Consider the following 21671-nt stretch of genomic DNA (forward strand, 5'->3'; position numbering starts at 1 on the left):
ACCCCGCCCTAGGGAGCTGAGTGAGAAGCAAATGCTGGTTTTTTTTTTTTTTTTTTTTTTGAACATTAATGATATCAAAGAGCACGAAAGTCAATCAGATTCGAAATGGACAGTTACTTGGAAAATATGTTTTTGCAGGGGTCTGGGTAGGCCATGGTCCCGAACTCCGACACCACGATCCGATTGGCCTCGATGTTGGCGTTGTAGGTGTCGCTCCGCAGGTATTTGCTCCGGTAATGGACTTCGCCTGCAAGAGAGCAGCGCATAGCCTCAGGCCAGCAGCCCCTTCCCCGGCTGAAAAGCTAGTTTAGCCATTTGGGGTTTTCTTTTCTTACTTTTTTTTTTAAAGATTTATTTAATTTTATTAATTATTATTATTTTTTTTAAAGATTTGACCAGAGAAAGAAAGAGAGAGGGAAAGTGAGAAAACAAGCCACCAGGTCCAGGACCCGAACCATAGCTGGCCATGTTGGAGGCCAGCACCTGATTCACCATGGCACCTAGTTTTGATGGAGGGACAATCAGTTCACGAGGACAGGCTTCTCTAATCTATTCCAAGATCCTTAACTTGGTGTTGGCAGAGTCTCTTTTGCTTCTCAAGATAACATATTCACAGTTTCCTCTTGTGGGAAGTGAGGGGAGATGCTTCCCAGATGGGAGTTAATCAGGAGAGGCTTCATAGAGGAGGTGGCATCTGAAATAGCAGAATTCTTGTGCAATAGATTGAGGAGGCAGAGGGAAGCAAGGGGACGGGGCTTTCCAGTTCTCCCCAGGAAGTCTGTAAGCAAAGCCTGGAGGAGGGAAAGTGCAGCCACTGTGTGCAAGAACAGAGCCGGGTTGGCGAGACCGCCCGGGAGGTGCTCAGAGTGGTAGGGGCAAGAGGAGTTTGTGAATGGCCTGGAACAGGGCCTACTGGGTCTGCAGGGCTGAGTGCCTGGGGCCTTTGGACTTCACTTGGTGGGTAATTGAGACCTGGGGCAGGGTTGGCGTTCTATTTCATTTTGCTGTTACGTGTTATTATTATTATTTTAGAGAGATATTTTTCTATAGGGCTTATGTGCTCGCTAGAGAAGCAGAGAGAGACTGAGAGAAGGCGAGAAATCACCCCTCAGGGAGGATGGCCATGCCACAGTCCCTTCGCCATTCTCCTCTCAGGATTTTGGGCATGCATGCGCATGCACCTGATATGAGGGTGCTTTTGTTTTTTAATTATTTTATTTATTTTATTGTTAATACTTTTTAGTTTGACCAGAGAGAGAGAAAGAGAGAGAGAGAGAGAGAGAGAGAAAGTAAACTGCTAGGTCTGGGATTCAAACAGCAGTCGGCCATGTGGGAATCCAGCAACATAACCATTATGCCATTTGCTGGTACATTTTGCTTTAATTATTATTATTATTATTTTAAAAGAGTTATTTTATTTAACTTTATTTACTTATTTTAATTTGACCAGAGAGGGACAGAGCAAGAGAGCAAAAGAGAGAGAGAAAATGAGAAAGCCAGCCCAGGACTTCAGCCGCAGTCGGCCATGTGGGAATCCAGAGCCCAGCCACCAGGCCGCCTGCCAGGCCCCGTTTTGCTGTTAATTATGAAATGACATTGTGTTGCCTTTTTTCCTCCCTGGAGAACATGTTTCTTTATGGTGTCATTCCAGTATTGATACAATTACCAGGTGCAGAAAAGTAGGGCCCAGGAAGTAAACAGAACGTTGATCCCAGGAACGCCCTCCAAATATTGACGGCCATCGAGTACTGACAGTGAGAGGCTAGGGGGCAGAAGGAATTCACTAGAAATTCCTGCCCAGCGCCTTTAACCAGCAGGCAGGTGCCAGCCCCCAAATCCTGACAGGACGGAGAAAAGGGGGAAAGGACTATGGGACCATGGCCCATCAGGGGTGCTTTCTCTCTTTTCCTCTTTCTGATGAACACTCACACCTTCTGACAATTGAAAACAAAAGAGAAAACAACAACAAAAAAACCTGTAGACACTTCCTCCTGGTCAGGAAACGAAGTGAACAGCCCCGGAAACCCCTCACCCATCCAGCTAAGACAAACTGTCTTCCCTCCAGGGGAACCCCTAGTTTGACTTCTACAAGCACCCATCCTTTTCCCCTCGGGCTTGTGTTGTCTTGTCCACCCTCAGAGGATCTGGTGACATTTCAGGGGTAATCACTCCCACCCTGGCACTGGAGTGGACAAAATGACCATCAGCCCCGTGAATCACAGCCACATTGGTGGAGACTGTTACCATGTTCCTTCTCGGCCTTCCGGAGGTTAACTGTGTGTCCCCGAGGGGCTGACAGTCATCTGTCCCTTCTCACATCCTTCTAGGGTGACTCCTGTGTGAATAAGTGTCCTGAGGTATTTCTGTAGGGTGATTTATTCCTGGGGCATCAAGAACTATGGTGGAAGGGTGAGGAGCCTGGGCTATGGGCGGTCCAGTCTCTGAGGTCCTGCTTCCAGTATTGGTCAAGCCCTTGATGGGCCGGGGGACGGATGTGAAAGTGACCAGAACAGCCACGGTCCCTCCCCCTGAGAAGACCCAGCTTCCCACCTGGACACAAATCCTCACTCATCACGTGCCAGCCATGCTCTTGACCTCGGTCAGGGGCAAACCCAGCCCCTCCACTGTGGCGAGGATCAACGCTTTACAGCATTGTATGACACTTAAGGCTCTGGGACCACCAGGTTGTGTAGTTGTTACGTTGCTGGACTCCCACATAATTGACTGCAGTTCGAGTCCCAGATCTGGTGGCTTAAAACTCATACCAGGCACGTGTGTGTGAGGCCAAGATCCCGGGAAGAGAATGGAGGAGAAGGGATTGTGGTGTGGCCATGTCCCCTGGGAGGTGATTTCTTGCTTTCTGTCTCTCTGGCTAATGCACACGCCCTATAGCAAAAATCTCTCTCTAAAAAAAAAAAAGGTTTATAAAGCACTGAGTGCATAGTAGGTGCTCAAAGCTACACACAGTCTTGAGATGCAGTATACTGAGTGGTCAAGGCTTTGCTGTTGGGCAAGTCTCTTAACCTCAGAGAAACCTGGGTTCTTCACCTGGAAGTTGGGGGTCACCTAGTCCTCCCGTCCTAGGTGGGCAGTGTGTGTGATGGGAGGACAAGGTGACTGTTCACTATCACCTGGCATACAGCTGGTAAATGACAGCCACTGATATTCGGGATTGTCCTGAATTCTGGATGTTGGGGAAGACCACACACACTGGTCCTCAGCCATGTGCTACACAGAGGAGACCGGCTGTAGGGCCACCCTGGTCGTCAGGGAGCCAGCCTGTCCTGCACCCGTCATTCCAGAGGTCCCACCCACAAGGACTGCCTAAGGTGCTTTGGGCCTGCATGGCCTGCAATGCTGAATTCTGTTCACTTGAAACATAAACACCCAGCTCCTGTTCTTGTAAACACCCAGTCTCTGAGCACGCAGTGCTAGGTGGCTCTGCAATCACTCAAGGCTGACACTGGGCGCTGAGGTTGAGACCCCCACCACCCCGCTGGCTCTCGGAGAGCCCAATTAGCACATTCCTTCTGCAGGGACGCAGTAAACAGACGTGCAGCTGCTCAGCCAGGCCGCAGCTGACGCAAGCTGGATACATTTTTAGGGAGAGCTGGGAGGGAAGGCATATATTTATATAAAAGCAAACTTCCCAATGTTCAAACCCTGCTGGGATCACTTGGCCCCCTGTTAGAGAATTACTGGCTCGTATTGTCAGGGAGACTTCCGGTCACTCAGCTCTGTGCCTGCCTTATAAAACCTTCTGGTTGTGAAATCATTTTAATCTTACAAAAAGAAGCATCTTTTTTTTTCAGTTTCCAGAGCATGCATATGCTCAACAGAGAGAGACAGAGAGACACAGAGAAAGAGATGGGGCGTGGCCATGCTGCAATCCCTTCTTGTCCAGTTCGCCATCCTGCTGGGGTTTGGGCACACATGTACACCTGCTTGATGTGTTTCTCAAGCCACTGGGGCCAGGATTCAAACCACGGTCAGCCATATTAGACCTGGGTCTCTTAACCAGTAGGCCCCAGAGCCAGCCAAAAAGAAGTATTCTTTTTTTTTTTTTGTCTTGGGATGCATGTGCTCACCAGAGACAGAGACAGACAGACAGATAGAAAGCAAGAAATCACCCCCTAGGGGTTGGCCAAGCCGCAATCCCTTCTCCTCCATTATCCTCCTGGGGTCTTAGGCATGCATGCGCATGCACTCAGTGATTTTCAAGCCATCAGGTCTGGGACTCGAATTGCAGTCCGCCATGTGGGAGTCCAGCAACGTGACCACTATGCCATCTGCTGCTCCCCAAAGGACATTCTTGTGTGCCATTCACCCAGCAGGTGCCCTCCCTCCCCGAACTCCGCCCCTCTGATCCAAATCCTCGTTATTTTTAAAAAGGCCTCTGCTCAAGGCCACAGCCATTTTTCTGCCTTTTCACTTTCTTGATCCCACATCTCCTCACTGGTCTGGCCTTAGGTAGAGGCTCTGTAGACTGGCTGTATGCTGCAGGCACCTGGGGGCTTTTTAAAAATCCACACCCACGCCCCAGGCTAGGTACTTCTGGAAAGGAGGTCTTGGGTGGGGCTGAACAGTAGGCTGGGGGTCCAGGGAGGGGGGATTCTCAAGCCTCAGGAGACTTGGGTCACCTGGGAACATGTTGGAAACACTGATGCTCCAGCCCTACCTTCTGAGATTAGGATGCACTTAGCCCTGAGTGGGTCCCTAAATTTGCACCCTTAATGGCCGCCACCTTTTGAGAATGCTGGCCACAAATCAGAGGTTGCAGTTTCCCTGTGCATGCCCTCTTCTGAACAAGGCGTAGTGGGAGTTACCATCTGGGGTTTATATTTTCACTGTTGGAAAATGGGGAGCCACCGAGAGTTCTAGAGGAGAAGCCCGGCTGTGTCACACCAATGCTGGGAATCTGTCAGTGCTGAGAGGAGTGGGCTGGAGAGGAGAGGAGAGGAGAGGAGAGGAGAGGAGAGGAGGAGAGGCCGTGGCTGACGGGCGTGGGAGATGGAGCAGAATCGGATAATAGTTAGGACTTGAGATTCTGAGTTGGAGAGCTCTGGGTTGGTTGGTTTGCTTTGTTGTGGGTTACATGCACTCACCAGGGAAGGGGAAAGTGAGAACTCACCCTGGGCAGAGATAGCCACATCACAATCCCTTCTGCTCTACTCTTCATTCTGCATCTTGGGCACATGCTCCTGGCGTGTTTTTCAAGCAATTATGTCCGGGACTTGAACCTCATGGTTGGCCAAGTGGGATCCAGCTATGCTAACCTCTATGCCACCTGCTGGCCCTGGGTTTCTATTTGACTGCATCATTTCTTAGCTGTGTGCATCTGGGCAAGCTACTTGGCCTCTCTGGGCCTTAGTCTCTCATCTGTAAGATCGAGGTGGTAACAGAGGGACCATTCTGGGGCTGTAGTGAGGGCTGAGTTGTGGATGGGCATGGAACACGTAGGACAGGCCCAGCAAATCCTCCTGGTGGTGGGCATGGAAGGGTCACCTCCAACTATCAAGTCTGCCCCATCATGCCATCTTAACTCCATGGAGAGATTCCAAGCGCCCTCTGGGCCAAGCCCTGGGCTCAATGATGAAGGTGCAATTTAAACAGGGCCCCTAGACTCTGGGCCTCCCACTCTATGCTGGAGACTGGAGGGCTGACCATGGCCATGGGAAGTGGGGTGTGTACCTCAGACCCCTGCCCAGGCTCAAGAGCAGGGCAGAGAAAGGGTGAGAGACTGGGTGTGATTCCCAGACTTGCTCGTTTCCTGTCCAATTCCAGATCACGAATAAAAGTGACTTTTCTGGGCCACCTATCTGTTTGATGACATTTCAGTTTGAACACCTGCTGACGTCTTGGAAAGTCTCAGCAGCAGGGGATGCCTTTCATCGTTGCACATTTAGCCCGTTCAAGGACTTTAGTGGACCGTGGTCACCTCAAGACACATCCTTCACTGTGCTGGTTTTGTCCCTGGTTGCTATGGAAGGGTCCATATGACACCAGTCTATAAGTTGGGTGTGTGTTGGGGTAAGAACAATGGAGCAGGTTGCAGACTCTAACTCTTGACAACATGAGTTCAAATCCCAGCACTACTTTGGATAAGTCACTCATCCTCCCTAATGCCCAGTTTATGTATTTACAAAGATAAGGCAGGGATGTCCCCTCAGCAAGATTAACATCAGCCCCAGAAAGGGGCCACAGAGGACCCGGCAACCTGGTGACAAGGAGCCATTCGTACTTCCACCTTTCCCAGAACAGCACTTATTTTCCCAAGAATGACTAGGAACGTCTGTTTAGAAAAGAGGGGACGTAGTCGACTGCAGTTCGAGTCCCGGACCCAGTGGCTTAAACTCATGCCGGGCGTGTGTGCTTGTGTGCCCAAGATTCTGAGAGGAGAATGGAGAAGGGATTGCAGCGTGACCATCCTCCCTGGGGGGTGATTTCTTGCTTTCTATCTCTGTCTCTCTCTGTCTGTCTGGTGAACGCATGCACCCTATAGCAAAAGCCTCTCCCAAAAAAAAAGAGAAAAAAGAAAAGGGGGGACTGTTAAAGCTTTGGGCTGTCAGCAAATACAGAACCAACCACTCTGTAGCTGAGTCATGGTGAAATCTGGAAATTCGGATACCAGCGGTTGTGTGGTAGTTAAGGAGCTGGATTCCCACATGGCCAACTGCTATTTGAGTCTGTAACCCATTCTGGCCGAGGCTAGCTGGCGGTGTAGTGGTTAAGGTGCTGGACTATCACATGGCCAACCGTGGTTTGAGTCCCAGACCTGGCGGCTTGAAGTGCATGCTGGGTGCATGTGTATGTGTGCCCAAAATCTCAGGAGAAGGGAGTGCAGTGTGGCCATCCCCTCTGGGGGGTGATGTCTCACTTTCTCTCTGTCTCTCTCTGGTGAGTGCACACACCCTATGGCAAATAAATATGGAAGATGTGCAAACTCAGAGCTCATGGCTCTAATCGTGGGGTCTCTCTTCATGACCTATGCACTCGGAAAGTAATTGCTGAGTGATCATGCCATCTTAACTCCATGGAGAGATTCCAAGCGCCCTCTGGGCCAAGCCCTGGGCTCAATGATGAAGGTGCAATTTAAACAGGGCCCCTAGACTCTGGGCCTCCCACTCTATGCTGGAGACTGGAGGGCTGACCATGGCCATGGGAAGTGGGGTGTGTACCTCAGACCCCTGCCCAGGCTCAAGAGCAGGGCAGAGAAAGGGTGAGAGACTGGGTGTGATTCCCAGACTTGCTCGTTTCCTGTCCAATTCCAGATCACGAATAAAAGTGACTTTTCTGGGCCACCTATCTGTTTGATGACATTTCAGTTTGAACACCTGCTGACGTCTTGGAAAGTCTCAGCAGCAGGGGATGCCTTTCATCGTTGCACATTTAGCCCGTTCAAGGACTTTAGTGGACCGTGGTCACCTCAAGACACATCCTTCACTGTGCTGGTTTTGTCCCTGGTTGCTATGGAAGGGTCCATATGACACCAGTCTATAAGTTGGGTGTGTGTTGGGGTAAGAACAATGGAGCAGGTTGCAGACTCTAACTCTTGACAACATGAGTTCAAATCCCAGCACTACTTTGGATAAGTCACTCATCCTCCCTAATGCCCAGTTTATGTATTTACAAAGATAAGGCAGGGATGTCCCCTCAGCAAGATTAACATCAGCCCCAGAAAGGGGCCACAGAGGACCCGGCAACCTGGTGACAAGGAGCCATTCGTACTTCCACCTTTCCCAGAACAGCACTTATTTTCCCAAGAATGACTAGGAACGTCTGTTTAGAAAAGAGGGGACGTAGTCGACTGCAGTTCGAGTCCCGGACCCAGTGGCTTAAACTCATGCCGGGCGTGTGTGCTTGTGTGCCCAAGATTCTGAGAGGAGAATGGAGAAGGGATTGCAGCGTGACCATCCTCCCTGGGGGGTGATTTCTTGCTTTCTATCTCTGTCTCTCTCTGTCTGTCTGGTGAACGCATGCACCCTATAGCAAAAGCCTCTCCCAAAAAAAAAGAGAAAAAAGAAAAGGGGGGACTGTTAAAGCTTTGGGCTGTCAGCAAATACAGAACCAACCACTCTGTAGCTGAGTCATGGTGAAATCTGGAAATTCGGATACCAGCGGTTGTGTGGTAGTTAAGGAGCTGGATTCCCACATGGCCAACTGCTATTTGAGTCTGTAACCCATTCTGGCCGAGGCTAGCTGGCGGTGTAGTGGTTAAGGTGCTGGACTATCACATGGCCAACCGTGGTTTGAGTCCCAGACCTGGCGGCTTGAAGTGCATGCTGGGTGCATGTGTATGTGTGCCCAAAATCTCAGGAGGAAAAGGGAGGAGAAGGGATTGCAGTGTGGCCATCCCCTCTGGGGGGTGATGTCTCACTTTCTCTCTGTCTCTCTCTGGTGAGTGCACACACCCTATGGCAAATAAATATGGAAGATGTGCAAACTCAGAGCTCATGGCTCTAATCGTGGGGTCTCTCTTCATGACCTATGCACTCGGAAAGTAATTGCTGAGTGACCTGAAAGCAATAATTACATACAGATACTAGCACATGTTTGCTGAGCACACACTATGTACCAGACACTCTAAGAGCTCCTTACACATACCAGTTCACTTACGTGCCACAGCAACTCTCTGAAGTCTGCCCCCAGTACCTCCACTTTACAGATAGGTAGACTAAGACACAGAGAAGCCAGTAACGCAGCCACAGTCACACAGCCCAGGTGCATGCAAGCTAGCATGGTGGAGCTGGGGTTCAGTCCCAGGCATGGGGCCGGTGGTTTTTAATCCACTGAGCATCTTCCAGGGCAGGCCTTTGCTGGACTGCCCAGTACTTCCAACCATCCCAACGGCTCCCCAGGGGACGGTGACCAAGCTCGGTCTACAGGCGAGGAAACGGAGGCTGAGGGATGTGAAGTGACCACCGTTCGTGTTGGAATGCAGGGGTTAAAGAAAGTTTCACCAAGGTTGGCTGGAGCCCTGGGACACGGATTTGCCCACTCGTGACCCTGAGCCCACTAAAGCCTTATGCAACTTATCCCGCTCGCTCAGAACACCGCGTGCTTCGGCAACGTAATCCAGCTCAGCGGCTGAAAGCAAAGGATGCACAACCCACGCCTTCGCGTGGACAGCGGAGCTGGGGGGCCCCTCCGTGCTCTCTCCTTTCTGCCCACATCCAGCCCCTTGGCTTTCTACTCCTTGCTTGGCGAGCGGAACGGTGGCTTTGCTCTTCTTGGCGCTCGACTTCCTGCTTTGAGTTAATGTCTGAAGCCAAAGCCTGTGACCTGCCTTACTGAGAATGTATGCTATTTTCCAAAGCGAGCTCTTTGACAAAGTGCCATGGGGCTGACCCTGCAGGCTAGAGGCTCAGGGAGTCAGGTCCCACACAGCTGACAGCAATTGGAATCCTGGTCCTGGCAGCTTACAACAATGCTGGGCTGGGCACATGGCATATGTGCCCAGGATCCCGACAGGACAGAGATGGAGGAGGAGGGGTTGCTCTGTGACCCCACTCCATCGGGAAGCATCTCTACCCCCTCTCTCTGCCTCTCTGGTAAGTGCATGTGCCACCTGGCAATATTTAATAATCAAAGCCATGGTTGTCCTTTGGGGGACTGCGTTTGTGGTGGGCTGAATAATGCCCCACCACAATGTCCACTCCCCAATCCCTGGAACCTGTAACTCTGTTACTTGACATGGAAAAGAGACTCCGTAGGTGGATCAAGGACTTGGACATGAGGAGATTAATTCAGATTATCTGCATGGGCCTCCTGTAAACACAAAGGTTCTTAGCGCATAACCACAGCAGGTGGCGCTGTGGTTAAGGTCCTGGACTCCCACGTGGCCAACCCACTGCATCCCGGACTTGGTGGCTTGAAACATGCTGGGTGCATGTGCGTGTGTGCCCCAAATCCCAAGAGGAGAATGGAGGAGAAAGGGCTGTGGTATGGCCATCCCTCCGAGGGGATTTCTCACCTGTCTCTCTGTCTCTCCAGCAAGCACATGTGCCCTTTAGCAAGAATCTCTCAACCAAAAAAAAAAAAAATTTAGAAAAAAACCACAAACAAAAAAAAAAAAAAAAAAAAAGAGAGAGAAAGGAAAGAGGCTCAGAGCCAGAGAAGGATGTGAGGATGAGAGCAGAGGGAGCGACGGAGACAAGAGCAAGGAAAGAGGGAGATTACAAAGTGCCCTCCTGCTGCCTTTGCAGACGGAGATGGAGCCATGAGCCAAGGAATACAGACAGCTTCTAGAACCAAGGAAAGCAAGCAAACAGATTCTCCCCTGGAGCCTCCAAAAGGAAGGCCGTCTTGCCAACACCTTGACGTTAGCTCAAAAAAAAATCGGCAGGAACTAGGCAAGAACGAATCCGTGTGTTCTAAGCCCCTGAGCTCGCCGCTCCTCTGCACAGCGGCCCACTACCCAGTGCATGCTCCTACCGTCTCTGATGGTGAAGCTGTGGAGCAAGGCCAGGCCGTCGAACCAGTGGTTGTAGCTGGTCTCCCCGACCGTGTGCATGCCCGGCCCGTTGCGCAGCAGGGTTCCCTGCAGCCATGCCGGGATCTTGCCTGTGAAAAGAAAGAATGTTTGGTTTCTAGTTTCTGCATCCAAACCGAAAAGCTAGGAGTAAGGCCCTGGAAAGAAACGGAGGTCACTTGCCCCGACACCACTCACTGCACCTGTTGGCTTAGTCCACAGCCGTTTCTGGACAGTGGACTGATATGCCTGGCATTTGCTGGCCCTGAGACACCGAGACGTATAGGCCTGGCCCCTGTCCTCAAGCTGCTCACCGTCTCTGGGAGATGGGAACGACATACAGGATACGCTGGGGTAGGAGTGATGCTGCGACCCGCTTGAGGGCGCTGTGAGAGTAGACCCACAGTGGGCTGGGGAGGGCCGAGAGCTGGAGCCGTGGCCGGCTTCCCAGAGGAGGCAACCTGGCCGAGTCTCGAGGCCGAGTAGGGTTTGCCTCCCAAAAGCATAAGGAAGGAAAATTCTAGAATCATGCTGCACATCGTGGCAGCTACCAGCTCCAAGCAGCACTGAGCGTTAGCAATGTGGCCAGTCTAGAGGGAGAGGTGCTCTGTGTAGAAAACGCAGTAAGAAAATGAAGCCATGTGTCATACTGATTCATGTTGAATTGCTATCTTAGATATGTTTGGAGAGGTTTTTGCTATAGGGCGCGTGCGCTCTCCAGAAAGACAGAGAGACAGAGACGGAAAGCAAGAAATCACCCCCCAGGGGAATAGCCACTCCGCAATCCTTTCTCCTCCATTCTCCTCTTGGGATCTTGGGCACACATGCACCTGGTGTGAGTTTAAGACACCAGGTCCAGGACTAGAACTGCGGTCAACTACATGGGAGTTCAATGACGTACCCATTACACCAACTGCTGGTCCCGTGATCTTAGATACATTAAGTAACTGTCTCTTACTCCTTTGGTGAATGTGTCTCCTAGAGAAGTTGGAAGTACCTACACGGCATGAGCTCTTGGTCTGTCAGACAGCGCCATCCCACAGGCAGGGACAGCGGCAATGACACTGGCACCCCTGTGCCTGCGACTTTCACTTGCCCCTGCAAATGTGCTGCTCTGACTCGGGGGGCTTGCCTCCCCTGCACTGGGCAGGCTGCGGGCCTGGAGAGTTAGCGCCTCTGGGGAGTGGGGGCACCACTGCAGCCACTTCCTTACCCTGGGTGGGGTCACGCGGGGCAGAGTCACGTAATGCCCGCAGGATTCTGCTCCAGTGGCCCCTGGTCAACGGCTCCACAATGCCCCCTTCCTTGCTTCCTTCTCTCTTCCCGGGATCCCTCCTGTTACTTTTGAGATCAGGTCTCAATGAACAACTTACACCTGACTTCTTGCCTATGGAGAAATCCAGCCAGGAGATCAAACACCAGTTTAACGCTGGGCGTGTGTGTGTGTGTGTGTGTGTGTGTGTGTGTGGGCACGCGCGCACCCAAAGTTCCAAGAGGAGAATGGAACAGAGGGGACCGCAGTGTGCCATCCTCATTGGGGCGATTTCTCACTTTTCCTCTCTCTTTGTCTCTCTCTGGTGAGAGCACATGCTCTTTGAGGAAAAGTCTTAAAAACAAAATAAAACAAAAACCCCAACAGTTTAAAGGCCAGATGTGCAAACTGCTTAATGAGACGGCACCAGAATTTCCAGCTCTGAGCAGCGATGCTGGGAGCCACCAGGGGCCCAGCAGTGAAGGGCAACCCTCAGGCCACACTGACGTTCCCGTTTGCCCTCAGGAGGACAGGGCACCGTGGACACTTTTAACGGAATTCATGAAAGGATCAGATTTATCCCTTTGGTAATTTTTTATTGAGGTAACTTTTTTTTCTTTAAGATTTTTGCTATAGGACGCATGCCTCTCCAGAGAGACAGTAAGAAATCACCCCTCAGGGTGAATAGCCACACCATAATCCCCTCTCCTCCACTTTCCTCTTGGGATTTCAGGCACTCAAGTGCTCCCGGCGTGAGTATTAAGCCACTGAGTCTGCGACTCGAACCGTGGTTGACTATGTGGGAGTCCAGTGACGTAAACATCATGCCATCTGCTGGTCCCAAGAGATAAAGTTGATATACTTAAAGTGTATCCTTTTTAAGTGTACAGTTCAAAGTTTTTCAGTTTTGTTCCCTAATACTGGAGGTCACGTGTACTCTCCGGAGAGAAACAGAGAGAAAACACCCCCCGTGGGGCGTGGTCACACCACGGTCCTTTCTCCCGTGTCGCCATCCCGTCAGGAGGAGGGGAGGCACATGCTGAGCCTGGCGTGTTTTTTAAGTTGTCAGGACTAGAGGATTCGAACTGTGGGCAACCTTGTAGATTCAGCTTTCTGCACACAGCGCTTGACCACGGCACCACGGGGCTAGGCCACAAGGCAGAGTTTTTAGCGTGTTTACAATTTGTGCAACCATCGCCTCTAATTCTAGAACAGTCCATCACCCCCAAAAGAAATCCCATACCCATAGCAGTCACTCCCCATTTCCCCGCCCCAGCCCCGGCGACCACTGACCTGCTTTTCGCCTCTAGGATTTGCCTGTTCTGGACAATCGGTAGCAATGCAGTACGATGGGAGGCTGCCACGAACTGCAGTGAGGAGTGTGGGCTGGGAGCAGAGCTGAGGGAAGGCAGGACGACCAGCGGGAGGACCAGGCTGGTTGTGGGGACCAGGTGAAGCAAAGAGGCCTGGAGGGCTCAGCTAAGTGTGGTGCAGGGGTATGAAGGGAGGGGAGTTCTCCAAAAGGAAAGCTAAGTGCCCTGAGGTGCAGGGGCCCAGGGCTCTGGAGCAGGGGCAGGCTCAAGGCGGAGGGAGGCATGGGTCTGGATTGACAGTCAAAGCCCTGGACAAAGTCAGAACATTTATTGAGCACGTATGCCCAGGCGCTGTGTGCTGAAACCAGTCATTGAGCCACCCCATGTGGGAGTTACAATGCTACCTTCATTTGACATGTGGGAGGAGGGTGGGAGGTGGGGAGGGTGAGGGGAAGGGGCTTAAGAGGAAAACAGAGAGGCAAGACATTAAGGGGCACAGAAATGGAGGCCCGTCCGTTGAGGATAATGTGTATGAGAATGTCTTTAACTGGACTGCTGTGCTGTGCATTCCTGCTGGGGGAATTCACGTTATGAGCTGTGGGAGTGTGCAGTGATCGAATGTATAAAATAAATTTTAAGAAAAGAAAGAAGACACTGAGGCATGTCAGGTCAGCAGGTGGTGCAGTGGTTAAGGCACTGAATCGCACACGGCCAACTTCGTGGTTCGAGTCCTAGACCCGGTGGCTTCAAATCATGCCTCGTGTGTGTACATGTGTGCTCAAAATTCTGAGGGGAGACTGGAGGAAGGGACTGTGGCATGGCCATCCTTCCTGGAGGGGGGTAATTTCTCTCTTTCCTGCTCTCTGTCTGGTGAGCCCATGTGCCCTATAGCGGAAACTAAAAAGAAGAAGAAACTGAGGCAGGTCGCTTGCTGGGGGGTCTCAGAGCTAGTAATGCACAGTTGCACATGAAGCCAGAGCCCCGTTACAGCCTCCCTGGACAGCTGTGTCCATGCAGGCCCGACGTGTAGTTAGCAGTCTGACAACAGTGACCAGCAGATTAACCCTACCGGGCGCAGGTGGTACTCCAGGAGGCCTTTCCTCCGCGGCCCCAGAACAGGGAGGCTTGACCCAAGGCAGGGGTCCTCGCTTTGGGAAGCCCCAAAGGCCTGGTAGTGACAGAGATTTAGAAGCCTCAGGATCAGGGCTGGGCTCTCAGCGTGGGTGCCCACCAAGTGGCCACCTGATGCTGGTGCTGCAGGCCCAGGGACCCTCATGAGGACCGCTGGTCTATGTGATCTTTGGCATCCACTCACTCTCCCAGGTGCTAGGGTTCTTGTGTCCTAAAATTCTCAAGGATTTCCAGGAGTCGTTAAACACGAGTCATAAAGTCAGGGAGAGGGAAATGACACGGCAAACTGCTCATAACAGCCCAGAGCTCAAAAGACAGGCTCTGAAGTTTCCCTTTTCAAAATAAAAGGTTGCTAGTAAGTGTACATTTTCTTCATGAATCGCGATTGCCATAGGGCACGTGTGTCCATCAGAGAAAGGGAGAGGGAGAGAGAGAGAGAGGAAGAAAGCACTTCCCAACGGGGTGCAGTCACTCCACAATCCCTTCCCCTCCATTTCCCCAGCCTGTTGGTTTGGGGCATGCACCCACACGTGCCCAGTGTGTTTTTCAAGCCACCTGGGCCTGGATTTGAACCACAGCCAGCCATGTGGCATCCAGCTTCCAATGCACAGTCCTTGACCATAGTGCTATATGGGTTGGCCCCTAGGCCCAAGTTTTATTATGTGATTATTATTTTTAGTTTTACTAAAGCATGCATGGGCATGCCAAGGGGGGGGGTGAAAAATCACCCTCCAGGGGGAATGGCCACACCGCAAGCAATCCCTTCTCCTCCAGTCTCCTCTCGGGATTCTGGACATGCATACACACACACACACACACACACACACACACTTTTTCCAAGCACACTGGGTCTGAGACTTGAACCATGCAGTTGACCATGTGGGATCCAGCTGCCTTAACCACCATGCCCCTTGCTGGCCCTTCTAGACCCAAATAATAGTAGTGCTTAAGAGAGAGAACATATAGTTGATTTTTATTTCCTTATGTCTCATTTGCACTTCCAATTTTGTCTGTTATTTTACACATGCACATACAGACATAGAGACATGGATTGCATATTACCTCTGCAGTCAGGAAAAAGACACAGAACAGTTATTTCTTCTTTCAAAAGACTTCCCAGGCTCTTGTTCGGTTGGAAAGTGCCACCCGACTTGCCTACAGAGGGCATTCACTGTTGTCCTTTCCTCTTGAAAACCCCCAGCCCAACTACAGTGAGATGAAAACGCTGCCCTGACCGCGAGCTGCTCTCCGACTGAGCAAGCGCCACCCCGGGCTCGACTGCCCTTCGAAGTCTGAACAAGAAGGTACCAGGCAAATGGCAATCCATTGAAGGGAAGGAAACGAGAAACAAGATGAAGAAGTGAGACATGGCGCATTCTAGGAGGCTCTTCCTGCCAATGGTCTCGCCCTCGGTCTGTTTTGTTGGAGAGTGAGAATGACCCTTTCTCCTGGGAAACCACAAGTTCCAGTGCGTAATAGCACACCCAGCTTTTCACAAAAATGTGTCTGGGTTATGGGTCATTCTCCCGCATAAGCCATATTCCACACTTTTCCAAAATATTTTGCAATACGTCTTCTAAAATCAGGAAAACACGCAGGCCTGCCTGCAGAGAGCAGAACAGACTGTGCATACGAAGTGCTCACCTGTCACGCTGGCCCTCACAGGCTCCAGCTGTTCTTTCTTATTCCTGGCAAATATCGTATTCATCGTGTGGGTTGCCAAGAGAATGAGACTCACAGGACAGACGCTCCTCTCCGCTCCGAGGACGGCTCCTCGCTCCCTGCCCCTTCTCTCCTTTACATCACCCTCCCTCCCAGTGCCACTGGCTTCTCCTTTTGCTTTTTCCAGCTGGCTGGCTCTGATCGCGTCTCCGTCTCTGAGGGCGCTGGCGTTATTTACAAGATGTTTGGTCTAAGGTCAAGCTGCAAGCCATGTGCTATAGCTAATCTTTAATCCTCTTAGTATATCCCCAACTCTCCCTCTCCAGTTTCACTTTTGGCTTGACCAAGAAAGGCTAGTTTCTGGCTGGGCTGTGAATTGTTCGAGAGGTTTCAGTGAGTTCTGCTTCGCTGGGTTGTCTGAAATGATCAGCTGGCGGTGTTTGTGATCAGAACGGGGAAAGAGGCGGTCAGACCATTAACAGGGCTGGGATTAGGGGACCTCCAGTGCCAGGGTCACGTGAATGCTGGGGCACAGGAGGGGATGTCTTCTGCAGAGCTGGGCAAGGTTGTGTGTTTGTTTTGTTCTGAATGAAGGCCCTCTTCCAAGCTCTAAAAACCATATAGAAAGAGCAGCTTCATTCATTCTTTTCTTTTTAGAAGAGGGAAGCAAAAATGTTTCCATGGACCCATTTTTAAAAAGACAGGAAATCGAAGACTTCTCAGAAACTATGAACAAAAGTTCAACTTCCCAGCGAGATGGACCAAATGGTGCCTAGGTTTGATTTTAGGATTTCCCAATATTTGTGTCTCAATTCCACATTCGAGCTGCTGCTGTGAGTACAGGTGAAAAGCGTGTGGCTTAAAGGAAGAACCAGCCATAGCCAGCGTGAGCCGAGGCAGAAGAGGCTCTGGCCGTGCCTCTAAGCAGCCTGCCAAGTCTCGTTCTTGCCGGGTCTGGGCTGAGAGGCGTCCCAGTATCTCTGAACGATGTGTTTCCGAGAACAGCACGGGCCACCTGTGCTTCCGCACCTGGCTGCTCACTCATATCACCGGGCTGGGAGTTCTGGAAGCCCCAGTGCGGGGCCTGCCCATTGACTCAGGATCTCTGAAGGGGAAACCCAGCCGTCAGCATTTGAGAAGTGTCTCAGATGATTCCGATGTGAGCAGCAGGCGTTGAAAAGGCCTGATCCAAGAGACACAGGCTTTGTGTTTCCAGTTGCTGCTGGACTCAAACTCCCACTTGCCTTCTTTCTGTATCTCTGTCTGCACCTCAGTTCCTTCACCACGAAGGGGGCATGATGGTATCGGACACTCAGGACTTTTACTGCCAGTCAGGGTCTAGCGGAGGTGCCCGGCCCACACAGTCACCAAGATGTCGTGACCCGTTTCCCTCCGTTCTCTGAGCAGGCACTCCCCTCTGTCCCACATTTCCAGGAAGTTCCACGATATCTTGCCATCTGTTTCTCCCTGAGCGTGTGTGTCCACGCCAGGGCTATTCATTTCCTGCTGGTGAAATCTGCATCCCGGCGAGGATGAAATGAGAACGTCTGGTGTAGCCAAGGACTTAGCCAAACAGTGACGCCACAGGTGGGAGAGGGAGGTGATGGTGAGAGAAAGAGCCCGGGCTTAGAGACCCCAGCCCCGATAAGTACCAACTCTACTGTCCCACGAGCTCTCCAAGTCCCACTTCACTTGGCAACACCTACGACTCCGGCTTTGTTGGGAGAGTGACAAAATGGTGGAAGTGAACACGTGACGTGCTCTCGCTGTTTGGCCGTCTCTGCATATTCAGGAAAGCCTGGTCCCCACTGCTTGAGCGTGTTCTGTGAGTCGGGTGCTTTGGCCCAGCTCCCTGGCCCTACACGGTCCTGCTGGTGGGTATTAGTGCTGTTCAGAGACAGCAAACTCAGAGGAGGTAACTGGCTTGCTGTTGGTCACACGGAGACTGAGAAGCAGACCCGGGAGCCAAGCCAGGCAGCTGGCCTCCAAGTGTGCATTCTGAGAGGACTCCTCGAACGCTCCAATACAAGCGAGAACGTTTGCTAGATCCTTCTTGAATGAAGCAGTGGCAGATGCATGGGTGGGTGTTGGCTCCCAGTTGAACCCCAGGGACAATATATGAGGAGACGAAGGGTTTTCTGGTAATGATAAATTGAGCACAACAGCAAATATCGGTCCCAGTTTGCCAGGGCTGCCTCGACAAAGAGCCACACCCAGTGGCTTAAGCGGCACATTCATTACCGTTCTGGAGGCTCGCAGGCCACGATCGAGGTACAGGCAGGTTTGGTTCTTCCGAGGCCTCCGTCCTGGGCCCGCCACGCCCTCACACGGTCTTTCCTACATGCTGCACCCTGGTTGTCTCTACTTCTGTCCAAATTTCCTCTTCCTCTAAGGACACCATCGGATTGGATTAGAGCCCACCCCTGCAGCCTTATCTATTTCCAAACACGGTACATTGGTGGTACTAGGGACTGGGACTTCAGTGTATGAATTTGGGGAGACACAGTGCAGCCTGTAAAAATTGCATTAGGGCATGGTGAGCTAAGGGGAGACCCTTGGGCTGGAAGTATTAGATTTTCTGCTCAGGCCACAAGGAGCCCTTGCAGGTCACCGGGACCCTCGCCAGGGTCACTTGACTGAGCCCATTCACTTCTTCCACACCGCCGTCCCCCGAGGGTCAATTTTCACTTGTTCAGCCTGGATTATAGATAACTGCCTGCATTTGGGGCCAGCAGGTGGCATGGTGGTTAAGGCCACTGGACTCCCACATGGCTAACCATGGTTCGAGTCCTGAACCTGGCAGCTTGCTTTCTCACTTTCTCTCTCTCTCTCTCTCCTCCTCTTTCTTTTTCTCTCTCTCTGTCCCTCTCTGGTCAAATTGAAATAAATAAAGTTAAATAAAATAATTCTAAAAATTTTTTTAAAAAATTGCCTGCAATCAGGAATCACGTCCCTGCATACTGATGCGCAAAAGCAGGGAGATACACTAAAATGGGGGCAGAGGAGACACCGTCACCTGACACCTCTCATTTTATGCTAGAGGAAGATCTTCCCCAGAATTCCGAAATGGATTTTTCTCTTACATCTCATTGGCTGAGTTGTGTCACATGACTCTTCCAAGATCAATCCCTGGCAAAGAGGAACAGGAGAGCCTTCATTTCTTAAACCAACCGGGAGTCTCCCTCAGGGTAACATCACGCCAGGATCCTGTTAGCAAGGAAAAAGAAGCGAAAAGTCCAACACGGGCACCTTGCAGTGTCAGAGGCAGGCAGTCGTACAGTCGTTTATTCATTCGACCTTGTTTACTGAGCACCTACTATGTGCTGGAAACATGCCAGTGAGTACAATTCTCTGCCTTCTCGGAACTGACATCTACCACGTGCCCAAGTTCCAGGGATATAGAGGTGATTAAGGAGACCCCATCTCTGTCCTCTTGGTCTCCCTTGGTACATTTTTTGTTTGGGTCCCTAGTATAGATACGCTTTTCTGGGGAAAGGGCTGGGCATCCTACATGTCAAACATCCATCTTCCCCGGTGGGGATGGCCATGCCACAATTCCTTCTCCTCCACTGTCCTCTTGGGATTTGGGGCACATGTGCCCATGTACCCAGAGTCATTTTCATGCCACTGGGCCTGAGAACTTGAACCATGGTCAGCCGTAAGAGAAGTAGTTACGAGAGCAAGAGTAAGCGTTGTACAGTCAACTTCGGCAATGCATTCTCCGCTTAAAATGGACTGTGCACTGAATATAGGGGCAGCAGGAACATCAAGAAGCTAGCACTTCTTATGTGAGAGCCGTAGCAAACCACTCTAACACTGAGTGGCTTAAAACAACAAGTGTTCTTCTCTTGCAAGTCATATGGGCTGGCTGGGTTCAGTGGAACGGTTCATCTTTCATTGCTTGAGGTTCCTTCAATGGCTGTGGGCTGCACCTTAGCCTCACTCCCTCTCCATGTAGTCCAGGACCTGTTCTTGCTCCTCTCTGTGAGATCTCTACAGTAGCAGCAAAGGCTTCCTAAAAGGGAGAGCCTTGTCTCAGCCCGCTGGCAGTTAATACTTGGATAAGCCAGCGTTTAGCGTCCAACTTCCCAGAAGCCCATGGCTAACGATGGTAAAAATGTGGATCCATCAGTTCACTCACCCATCTGTTCCACAAATATGGCACGCCCCCATTCACGGAACTGTCACAGGTCCACAGAGCCTTCTGCAGTGACTGAGGAAGAAGTGGGAGACCCTCCAAGGCTGGAGGTGCACAGTCAGGAGTGGGGATGTCACAAAAGGCCTCCTGACTGAGCCAAGACCTGGAGCCATTGGCCAAGTAGGGAAGATGAGAAGGGTGATCCTCCTAAAGGGAACAACTCATGCAAAGACAGCAGCATCACAGCAGGGCCGCCACACATACTGCTCTGGACCACAGGAGGTTGTGCGACTGGGGGGGATGGGGAAGGGAGACAGCATGGAGGAGAAGGAGTGGCAGCCTGGTGGCATCTACTGACAGGCTCATCCCCGGAGGTGTTGGGGATCTCCTGAGGCTACGTCTGAAGTCACACAACTGTGCAAGGTGACAATGCTGCCTTCAGAGCAATCCAGAGATGGCAGAGTAGGTGTGTACCAGGAGGATGGGAGGCTGGGTGGGGGTCATCCAGCCTGCCCTGGGGAGAGTCTGAGATGCCCACAGGGGGAGCAGGAAGCCTTCTCCTCCTCCCTTTGGGAGGGAAGGAGAACTTGAACTTTGGGGCAAGGGCAGGAAGAGAAGGCCCTTCCTGCGTGCCCCTCTCTCAGTGTGTTGCTCACCACACCTTCCAGCCCTGGCTCAGGGGCTGCTCTTATTCCCATTTTGCACAAGAAGCAAATGAAGTGAGGTGGATGAGGCTGTGCCCCTGGGCCAGAGATCACACGGTATGTAACAATGAGTGTGGGAAATCTGACCATGACGGCTGTGTGGGGGAGGCGAAAAGGAAGAGATGGCTCCTCTTCTCTGGGGCCATGTGTCCCACAGCATGGGTAGAGTCTTAAAAACCAATCTAGAAGGCAAGGTTGAATTTAGAAAGAGCAGCTTTTTATGCTATGAAAACTCATAGCCTTATTCTGCAATTCTGTATCATCTATGACAAAGTTATTGCCTGAAATGAGTTAATATTTCCCTTTTGGAGATACTATTATCATATCTAAATTACTTTGCAGTTTTCCAATTAAGTTAGCTTTTAAATGGTGCCTTTAATTAGGCAGGGTGATAAGTGGAGCAGATAGTGTTCAAATCTCGATAGAGGGTTCAAGGTGACAGGCAAAGTCCCTGCGAAGTGGCAGCTGTCCCTGCCAAGGGAGACCAGGGTCTCTAGGCTTATGGAAGAAACGTGGGTATCACAGCTCCGGACCTCAGTGAGCTCAAAGTCTAACGAGGAGATACGAAAGCAAATAATAAGTGCTATAATTTATGCCATGGGCATGTACCACACTGAGGCTGGACAAGATTAAAATACAGAGGGCGAGCTAGGAAACAGAGAACTGTCTCCTAAAGCCTGAGCTAGAAAACTGCAATTTTCTGCCGTGTACTTTAGGGACTGATCAGTGGTTCCTGACAAACATTCACTTTAGAAAACGACTATCGGGACTGAGCTATAGCCCTGACATCTCTCCCTCCTAAACTATCTCAGACTGCTCCTCTTCCCTCCATTCCCAACTACTGCCATTGTGTTTAACTTCGTGAGAGTGGCCCCTGCATGGACTTCCCTACCTCCAGTCCCACATCTTCCAACCCGCTTTCCCTGCTGCCCCAGGGGTCCTGGCTGATAGTCAAACCTGACCAAGTCACTCTCCTGTAAAATCCAAAGTTGAGGGCCAG

The 21671-nt window shown here is 51.3% G+C and overlaps 1 protein-coding gene across 1 annotated transcript in view; it reads right to left on the bottom strand.

The window, feature by feature from the left end:
• BCO1 (beta-carotene oxygenase 1) overlaps window positions 1–16307 on the bottom strand; it is a 44652-nt gene extending 28345 nt beyond the window's left edge. Inside the window, exons 1-3 of the mRNA XM_006152587.3 lie at window positions 15812–16307; window positions 10435–10563; window positions 118–247 (exon numbers count right to left, since the gene is read on the bottom strand). Coding sequence (XP_006152649.1) covers window positions 118–247; window positions 10435–10563; window positions 15812–15875 — 323 coding nt within the window. The 5' untranslated portion in view covers window positions 15876–16307. The remainder of the gene's footprint in view (window positions 1–117; window positions 248–10434; window positions 10564–15811) is intronic.
• Window positions 16308–21671: the final 5364 nt, after the last annotated feature.

Source organism: Tupaia chinensis, unplaced genomic scaffold (assembly GCF_000334495.1).
Source record: "Tupaia chinensis unplaced genomic scaffold, TupChi_1.0 Scaffold000355_1, whole genome shotgun sequence".
NCBI lineage: Eukaryota > Metazoa > Chordata > Mammalia > Scandentia > Tupaiidae > Tupaia > Tupaia belangeri.